We start from the raw sequence: 9,357 nt of genomic DNA on the forward strand, positions 1-9,357 counted from the left end.
TGACCTTGGGATAACGAATGGATTTGTCAAACCAAAACTGGGTAAGGACCAGCATGGGCTCTGCTTGCCGGGGAGTTGGTCTCCATGACAGATAAGAAGTGTGCCTGCTACCCGCCTTCAGCATTTTTGTGAATATTTATCCTGTTGTAAAGTAATAAACCGTCTTAACACATACCTGAGTATATTCCAGTTTGGCTTAACTTTCTGAGCAATGCTGATGAGCTTTGCTGAATTTGAGCCTTTTAATGCTAGTTTCACATCTCTAGGACACATGCCTTTTGTAGGACAGAAGGTTAAAGTACAATTCATTAACTTGCAAAAACATTGTCTGTAGCCCGTACTTCCATGTTTCAACATTTCGAAGGAAAATGGCGTATATAAAAGCTTGTTTAAGTCTTGCAGCGATTGATGCGCAGAGAATATTGTTGTTCAACTTTCACACTTCAGCACCAGTCAGGTTCAAGGCCACTGTCAGCCCAGGGCTGTACAGAACCTTAGGATGTTTCCAGTCTAGAGGAATAAGCATCAAGCAAAGGGCACAGTCAGGAAAAGGAACCACTGAAATACATGTATTTACCTACCTGTGTGTAATTTTGTGCCCATAACCAAACAAAACAGGGATCAGTTATTATGAAGTGCCACTAAGCCTCATCACTTGATAGCTATAAATTGTTTAAGCTATTAGTCATTTCTTAAAAGTGTTTAAGAAAAGGAGCCTTATCCAAAAAGCATGAAGGAAGGGCACAGTGAAACACACGTTGATTATGCACAGGTATGCAGTTTGCAGTTTGCTGTGTTTAATAGTTGCATGCCTAAATATCAGCTGTTTTTCAGCCACTGGCTGCAAATGTGTTTGCCAAGCTGCTGTATGTCAGCTGGTTTTTAAGTTTTGTAGATATTCTAGCATAATAGACCCCCACAAAGGAAGGAAAATAGGTTGTACTGCCAGCAACCACAGCTGGAGAAATGCCTTCTGTAGCTCTGCCTTTTAAATGGTGGAAGCCTGAATTTATTTCTACTTCTCAGTTTGTGTTGCCATCTCCTGTAGCTTGCCCTTTGTCTCATGTGGATGCACCCAATGTCCTGAAAGCCCCTACGAGCAGAGAGCTGCCCGGTGCAGGGCAGGGTACTTGGGAGGATCTCACCCTGTACCCCAGGGAGGACTTTGCGAGAGCAGGTTGTCCCCAGGCTCCTCGGTCCCTGTCTGAGAACCAGCAGGGCTTCAGCAATGAGGAACGTTCGTACGAACACTGTCAGTTTTCTCTGCGGCCGCTGCTGATGTGTGGGTAACATGCCTGGTGGGACATGAACCTACTGCAGACGTGGCCTCATAGTTGTGTGTGTCTGTGTGTGTCTCTTTCAGTTCAGAGGCCTGTCATTCATCCCCTTTCCAGTCCAAGTAACATGTTCTGCGTCACCAGCCTGGATCCAGATACCCTTCCCACTGTTGCCACACTCCTAATGGATGTCATGTTTTACTCCAATGGGTAGGTCCCAGCAGGGAGACAGGCTCCCGGGGGTTGTGTGGCCAGCATCTGGAGGCGCAGGCTCACGTTGCTCCTCCAGGACGCCCAAGGATCTGCTGTGGCCTTTCACTGCTGCAGTGCCCTGCACTTAGGGAGGGAGGTTTCACAGGTTCAAGAGGGTTGTCCTGACCGGTGGAAGCCAAATAGGAGATTGAGGGTGCCAAAAGACATCCGTTGGCTTTGGAAAGCTGAGCCTTTTCAGATTTAAGCTGAGAGTAGCGATATGATCAATGTGCTGCATATCCAAATATGACTGGAGGATGTATGGCCAGCTGTGCTGCTGCCCATTGGTGCCTGTGGCTCCTGGCCTCCTGCGAGAGGACCTTGGGGCCGGGATGGAAGAGTTTTATGGGGACTGCCATTTTTTTCCCTTGCAAAATCAAAAAAATGAAAAGCAGGACTCAGTGTCACTTCCCTAAGTCAATGTATGAACATTTCTGGTTTCAGTGGCTATATCTGCTTTAAAAGCCTTCCTTTGCTCTTCTAGCCACAGTTAATGCTGTTCTCTTCTGTTTCTTCAGAGTAAAAGACCCCGTGGTGGGCAACGAAGACTCGGGACATATTCGCTTTTTCTCCTTTTCTCTCATTGAGGGTTACATCTCCTTGGTCATGGATGTCCAGACACAGCAGAGGTGAGCTTTGGTCTTAGGGTGTCTTGGACCCCAAAAAACCACCTGGGATGTTCTCAAAGGAGCAAGAAGCAGCTTAAGCTCCTACATGTTAATTCTTGGGAGCCTCATTGTGTGGGTGCCATGTGCCTGTACACCCTGTCGCTTCTCTGAGCGAAGGCTGGTACATTAATTACAGCTCCTGAATTTTGGGCTTGTCTGTCCAAGCCCTCAGTGAAATCACAAGCCAACGTAATGCAAGGTTATCTCACTTTTGAAAGAGGGACACTGGAGCAGAGTGATTTTGACGTTTTTATTCCATCGTTCCTTAGGTGTGCTTTTAGGAGCAAAACCAAAAAAATCTGGTGTACATGATTGAAATTTTACTGCTCGGGGCCAAAAGTAGGGTGGGGACGTCAGTGATGCCGTCCTCCCGCTTTGCTTTTACACATGGCTGGGCTTGGTGTGGAGTCTCGTTGTGATGATAATGTACTGAGTCATCCCTGTGCAGCAGCAGCCCGTGGCTCGTTTGTCTGGCAAGGAGAAAGTCAACTAGGGAGCAAATATCAACCTGTTTGTGTGTGTGTACTTCTGCAGCTTCACATCCCAGAATTCTCATGAGGTCTGGAGGCTAGACGGGAGGATGCACTGAGATGCAATGCAGAGATTTGCTTTTGACACACAGGGCAGTATTTGGTTTTGATCCTTGCCTGCCCTGGGGACTTGTTCTGCAAACTATTAATTGCCCTCTTGAAAGTTTCTTCAGCCTTAGTTGGAGTAAACCCCTGTCTGCCATCAGGAGAGGCTAGAGGGTTGGAGCCGCAGCCTGGTGCTTGGGGAACCCAGACGGACAATTCCTTCTCTGTCACAGACTGCCTGCTTGACCTTGGGCATGTCTCTTGGCCACTGGTCTTTTCCCTGCTAAGAAATGGGGATCTCTGCAGGGATCCCAGAGACCTCCCAGGCATGGTATGGAAAAAAGCACTGATGAAACTCAGACACAAAAACAGTGGTCACCGATCATATGCCTGAGAGAGTAGGTATGGAAACATCTTCTGTCCCTGGGTGTTTCTAAATGCAGCTCAAATCACACAGATTAATGATCTTGAGGTTTGTAAAGCTGAGGCATGGCCTGTTTCTCAGAAATCTTTTTCCGTGTCTCTCTGGGTGCTTCTACACACTTCCAGCATCAGATGCTGATTTACCGTGGGACATCTGGAGGGGCAGGCAGGTGCATCTGTCCTGCTTGCCTGGAGTTTTCTCAGTTTCACCGAGCTGCTGCCGCCGCTATTGTTGACTTCAAGCAGTGCAGGGATACAGAACAGCAGCATCGCTGCAGGCAGAATCTGACACACTGCTGTGTTTTAATTGCCACATTTGGTGTTCCTTTTCTTTTACAGATTTCCTAATAATTTGTTGTTTACAAGTGCATCTGGCGAACTCTGGAAGATGGTGCGGATTGGTGGGCAGCCTCTTGGCTTCGGTAGGTAGACATTTGGGGGATCAGTTGGTGCACAAGTAGTCAGTTGCCTCAGGGCCTTCAAGGATGATGGAAAAATCCATCTGAAGCTGAGGCTTTCTAAGAGTCAGCAGCTTAACATGACTGTGCAAGCTGAGATTTTCCAAGAGGAGGAGTCTGACTCCTACCTAATAAGTCAGACTTCTAAATATACTTTTGAAAGTGCGACATGCCTGACAGCTCCATCTAAATGGCATTCCTTTGCTGGACTTCGGAGGTAGCTACAGCTGGGTCGCTGTTTAAAAAGAAAAAGTGGGCAAAAAGATGGCATGGGAATGCATTGTAGGTTACTGAAATCAGTGGTCAGAAAGCACTGTCATACCCTGGTGCAGTCCTTGGGCAACTCTGTGGCTTTAGTAGTGTAGATTTGTAACAGTCCAAGTGGGAGTCCTATTCATAGTCCTGTTTCACATCCAGTGCTGCAAACATTTTCTCTGCTCAAAAGAATATTGGACCTAAGTAGCACAGAGCAAGTGCTTCACGTCTGCAGAATTGTTCTTGCTATTTTTATGTCCACTCGAAATTTAAGGAGTCTGATCTGAATACTGCAACAAAGGCCTGATCTTCAGAAAACACTGGGGCTCCTTCCCATGGTCTCTGAAACAGTTACAACGTACAGGCTTCAAGAACATTTCTGAAAAATGTTTGGCCGGTTTTTATACTTAATTGCAACTTCTACACCAGACAACCAAAAGTAGCAAGAAGGAAATTTTCATGCACCTTCTCTTTATGCATTTTAGAGGCAAAATATGTAGAAATGTCATCATATATGTCATTGATGGGACATCAGGACACCTACCAGTCCCCTGAATATGGGATGTTTAAATATGTTAGCTTACAGTCAAGTTGAAATGTTCCATTTCGATCAGTGAAACTCAGATTTCATCTGGAAACAATGTATTATTGATCTGCATGAGCAGGACAGATGAATCATTTAAATTGGTGGGAAATCCTGTCTGAAGGACTGTGGTGGTCTGTGGTCTAGGAACATGTGTCCAGGCTGACCAGCGGGTCAGCATCTCCTTGCTCAGAGATGCAGGGATGCAAAGTGTTTAATAGCAACAACTAAAGAGAAAAATGAAGGTTAAGGATATATGAGGCTGGTTTTGGTGCTTCCTTCCGGAACGCCGTTAGTTGCCTTTCTTTGGACCTCTGAAAATCATTCCAGTTCTAATGTTTTGTGCCTCTGGGGGATTTACATTTCTCTGTAACAAAAAGAAGGCAATAAAATAAAAATGTGCAATGTATCGTGGTGGCCCAAAGAGACAGATTCTGTGAGAAAGAACACGTTTTACTACAGAGATCCCTTCTAATTGTAGTTTTGGAAGACAGACTCCTCCCTGCATAGGTGCAGAGCAGGCGAGACCCAGGATTTTTGCAAGACTGCCAGGTGCCATTCAGACAATGATTGATTTTTTTATCTCCCCCCACAGATGAATGTGGAATTGTCGCTCAGATTTCTGAGCCTTTGGCCGCAGCTGACATCCCAGCCTACTACATCAGTACTTTTAAGTTTGATCACGCGTTGGTGAGTATCAAGACAGCTTCTTTGGAATAGGGGAGATCTTTTCCCTGGGAGAAAGCTAATGATGAGAACATCATTTCCCATCCGGAGAGCTTGTTGGAGTGCCTTTGCTCTGACGTAGCCCAGCAGATGCCTCTCTCGAGCCTCCTGGCTGTCACTGCCCTGGGTCAGAGGCTCCTGAACCAAGCCCAGCCCTACCCCAAGGCAAAGCCGCGTTGGGATGTGTCATTCTTGCAAAGGGCTGGTCTCTGCCCTTAAACACCTGCAGTGATGGAGACTTAGTGACCTCCCCGAGCAGTCTCTTCCACTGCGTCACGATCTTTTATGGGAAGCAGCCACAAACCCTCTGTGTTTTCCTGCAAACGTAGTTGGGGGCTCCAGACTCTCAGGAGGGTGCTTTTGTGTGGGGGGAACTTTTTGGAGAGTCTCGCAATAGCAGAGCCCTGCCTTCTTCTCTTTGTACCTGCATGGCCCTTACCTTTGCATTTTGAGACCCACTTGTGAGTCCTGATTAGCTCTGCTGTCCCTACATCATCCTCCTCATGGTGTAAGCCTTTGATAAAACAGCAGTAATTGGCAGCACAGCAAGGGAAGGTGCTTCTGAAGCAGAGAAGGGTGTTGCCGTGTTTGTTCTCATAAGCAGTTGCAGCACAGTCATCAGCGTGAGGGTCATGCCATTTGTGCAGGGTTCTCTTCTCTTTTATACTGGCGGATATTTTACCTTCTCGGCCTGCCTCTGCTCTTCCTTTGGCTGTATAGGACACCCTCAACGACGAGGAATTTCCCTGAAAAGGGAAAATTGCTATGCCTGTAGTCACAAACAGGATGGCATTTGACTTGGAGCCCATTCCCCAAGTCCTGAGGGAGGCAGTCAGTAGCCCATGTGCTAACAAAGCCAGCAAAACTCAGCTGCTTTGTGCTTTTTTTTTTTTTTTCTTTCTTGAATGTGCCCTTTATTGCTTTATACTTCTCCTTTCATCACTGTCAAGTCACTGCTCAGGCCTTACTTTTGACCTGTAAAAGCTCCAATGAGTTCAAGGCGGGATTTTTTTAGCTAATTACTTTGGTTTTTCACAGTTGGTGTGAACCATTTGCAGCCTATAGGTCATGTGTGTAAAGAGTAAAAGTAAATATTATTCCAGATAGCAAAGGTCAAAGTGTTATATATGTTTGTCTTATTTTTTTGAATATTAACTGTGCTGATAAGATAAGCTAATAAAACACCATTTTAAAATCAATAGTAACATTGTAAATCAATACTGTTAGCTTTGCCTCACATTCCTACCTGTTGTTGTAGCCCCAGGTGCATGCTTTCTGTGCAGAGCACAAGGTGCAGAGTGCTTCTAGTTGTAAAGCAGTACCTGGAGAGCTAAGCCCCGTCAGTTAAAATAGATATTTTGCTTAAAACTTGTCCCATATAATTGTGATGACTCTGCAGCCCAGCAGATCCCTGCCTCTGAGCAGCTGGCAGGATGTTATTTGGGCCACGCATTAAGGTCTGCAGATCTTTCTTACTCTAATCAGTATTTTAGCATTGTCCTTGCGACATGCTGTTTTGTTTTCTTACCGTTTTAAAAGCCTTTTCTTCTGGACAGTGCTATTCTAGCTGTCATATCCTTCCACCAGAATGCGTTGAACGCTGGTGCATTTCAAGCCTTCTTGTGCTTGACTTTGCTCCGTGAGCGGTGGCTGGACTGTGTGCTTGCTGGCTCCAGGTTGGTTTTGTTGGCCAAGATCCTCACCTAGATTTTGGCATGTTTTCCTTAACTTTGCTACCCAGACACCCTGACTTTTAGTGACGCTCATCAAGATCTAAGTGAGTCTTGAATCCTCTCTCCACATCCTCCCTTTCTTTATTTACAGTTGTTCAGTACTTGTTGTCAAAAATTTAGAGTGCTTTATAAAAGCTTGTTGTTCTTTTTCACCTGATCTTTTTTCTCCTGTGCATCTTAAGGTGGGTTTTGTTGCTTAATTTTTTATTTGACCTCGGTGTTAATACTCAGATCCTCCTGCAGTGCTGTAGCTGTAGAAGTTTTCCCTGGAAATCAGGATTTGTGATTGAGAAGAAATCCCCTTGGGAGACAACGCCGAGATGGGAACCTCCAGGTCTCTGGTGTGTCCCCTGGGTGACATAAGGTCGGGCTGGAGAGAGCTGTGGTTTCCAGCTCCCTCTAGAGAGAGCAAGTGAGAAGAGTCCCTTTCCCCTTTTCCAGGTGCTCTGCTCTCGCTGTCATGTGCTCGGAGGTGTCTTGCTCATCTTCACCGGCATTTTGCATTTAATGAGGCTGAAGACTCATGTCTGGGATGTAGTCTGGAGTTTACTTTTCCGTTCATGGTAGATGCTTTCATCCGCCATGGCTGGCAACGGAACATGTTGCACCAGCTGCACTGGGACAGGGATCTTTTCTAAAGGGCAGAGAGGGCTAGGACTTCTCCACTGGTGGCAAGCTAGGCTGTGTCCCACAAATCAAAACTGTTTGCACATCTGTCCTGGAGAAAATCTGGCCCAATCATCTGTGGTATGATTGAGACGATTCCCTTGATGTTAAGGGAGGCAAGCATTTTGCAGTGAATGAAGTGAACACCAGCCCATGGTGTTTAATCAAGGAGGTGAGTCTGCGCAGGTCAAAGCCAGTGGACCAGAACTGGCTGGTTCTGCTTCCTTCTCCTCCTGTACTGCACTAAATGCACATATGGAGAGACCCACTGATCATCCACTGGGGCTGGCTAAGGAAGTGGCTTTTGCAAAATTGACCCCGATGTCTTTTCTCATTATCTCCTGGAAAAAGAGTCTCATACAGCTTCTGCCACTGCAGTGTTCAACATACTGGGAAAAATGGTGGAGGCGAGACAGTGGGGAGTCCTGTCTCAAAGTTCTACTTCCTGCGGTGGAGGTTTGCTGGGGTTTTCTTCCTAACCCAGAAGAATTTGCTGTATGGTTGTTTTAAGATTATTTTCATCCTTTCTCAGCTGACTTTTGTTCACACATCATCAGAGGTTCCATTGGAAGATTTAACATTTTTTGTGTAGCCTTGCAGACAATCACAGTCCAGTTCTATTTACACTGTCTGAGCTCTGGAGGGTGTCCAGCAAATCCAGGTATTGTGCTCCTGGCCAAGGACTCAGACAGCTCGCAGAAGAGGCAGTCCCTCCTTCAACTTACTTAACATGAATTATTTTGGCTTCTTGCAGCAGCTCACAGATAATTTATTTTCCCTCAGTCCCCTTTCTACTTTCCAAGAGCTGTTAGCTGCCTGTCCCCTGAGTGTCGTCTCGGAGTTTATGTAATGGTCAGGCGCCTCTTTTCTGTCTGATGTAACTTTACTTGTGATATTCTTTTCTACCGATGACAGTCGCTCTGAGATCTTTTGCATCTTCTGTTACAAGGATTTTTTTCTTGCAGTAAGTGTGAAAAGACACCCACTAATAATTTTGTATATGGACTTCTATGGTTAAGTGTCACCACAAGACTGGATAAGAAAGCTCAGGTGTTGCGCTGCACCATCTGGGACTCCCTACCATAAACAGATCGGCAGTTCTCATCTTCTTTTGATGGACGTGCCCTGCTGTCACCCAGTGTGGTCTCCCCACCCACACTTATGGGTCCCAAACCTGTAGGGTGCCGCAGAGAGCTTCATGGGGCCCTTAGGCAGCCACATAAATCTATCGGCACATGCCCTTTGCATGAGCGAGCTCCTGGTATACAAAGAAGCTTTACCAAGAAAAGGAAGAGAAAGCAGGGGAGAGGAAGAAGAGAAGGAAAGGAAGACCCCAAAACAGTTGCTTCCCCACCAGCGCCTGCCATACAGGCAGCAAACCAAACTCACTTACAGTGTTTGCTCCCACGGGTACCATGGGTTAACGCTTTGGAACCGGAGGGTGTCTCTGATAGATGGAGTCCTTAGTCAGCGGGGTTCAGGTGTCCAGCAACAAAGTACCTGGCTCCTTGGGACACTTCTGGCTTTGTCTCCTGCCTCTCCTTTCTTTGTCGTCCTTCCCTGGCTTTTTCTAGAGCATGACCTTTCTTTTTGTTTTCTTGCAGGTACCTGAAGAAAATATAAACGGTGTGGTCAATGCACTCCAAGTCAGTCAAGCTGAAAAGCATTAGAAATCTTCTGAGCTGGTTCCAGATGCTTTTTATTATTATAATTATTATTATTATAATTATTATTATTATTA

General features: G+C 46.0%; 1 protein-coding gene across 1 annotated transcript in view; it reads left to right on the top strand.

Moving 5' to 3' along the window:
- GATSL2 (GATS protein-like 2) overlaps window positions 1-9,286 on the top strand; it is a gene marked incomplete at its 5' end in the record, with an annotated part of 10,410 nt that extends 1,124 nt beyond the window's left edge. Inside the window, 6 exons of the mRNA XM_010294769.1 lie at window positions 1-41; window positions 1,364-1,487; window positions 2,048-2,158; window positions 3,535-3,617; window positions 5,087-5,181; window positions 9,221-9,286. The exon at window positions 1-41 is cut by the window's left edge and continues 122 nt beyond it. Of these exons, the coding sequence (XP_010293071.1) occupies window positions 1-41; window positions 1,364-1,487; window positions 2,048-2,158; window positions 3,535-3,617; window positions 5,087-5,181; window positions 9,221-9,286 (520 nt within the window). The remainder of the gene's footprint in view (window positions 42-1,363; window positions 1,488-2,047; window positions 2,159-3,534; window positions 3,618-5,086; window positions 5,182-9,220) is intronic.
- Window positions 9,287-9,357: the final 71 nt, after the last annotated feature.

This window comes from Phaethon lepturus, unplaced genomic scaffold (assembly GCF_000687285.1).
Source record: "Phaethon lepturus isolate BGI_N335 unplaced genomic scaffold, ASM68728v1 scaffold8779, whole genome shotgun sequence".
Lineage (NCBI taxonomy): Eukaryota > Metazoa > Chordata > Aves > Phaethontiformes > Phaethontidae > Phaethon > Phaethon lepturus.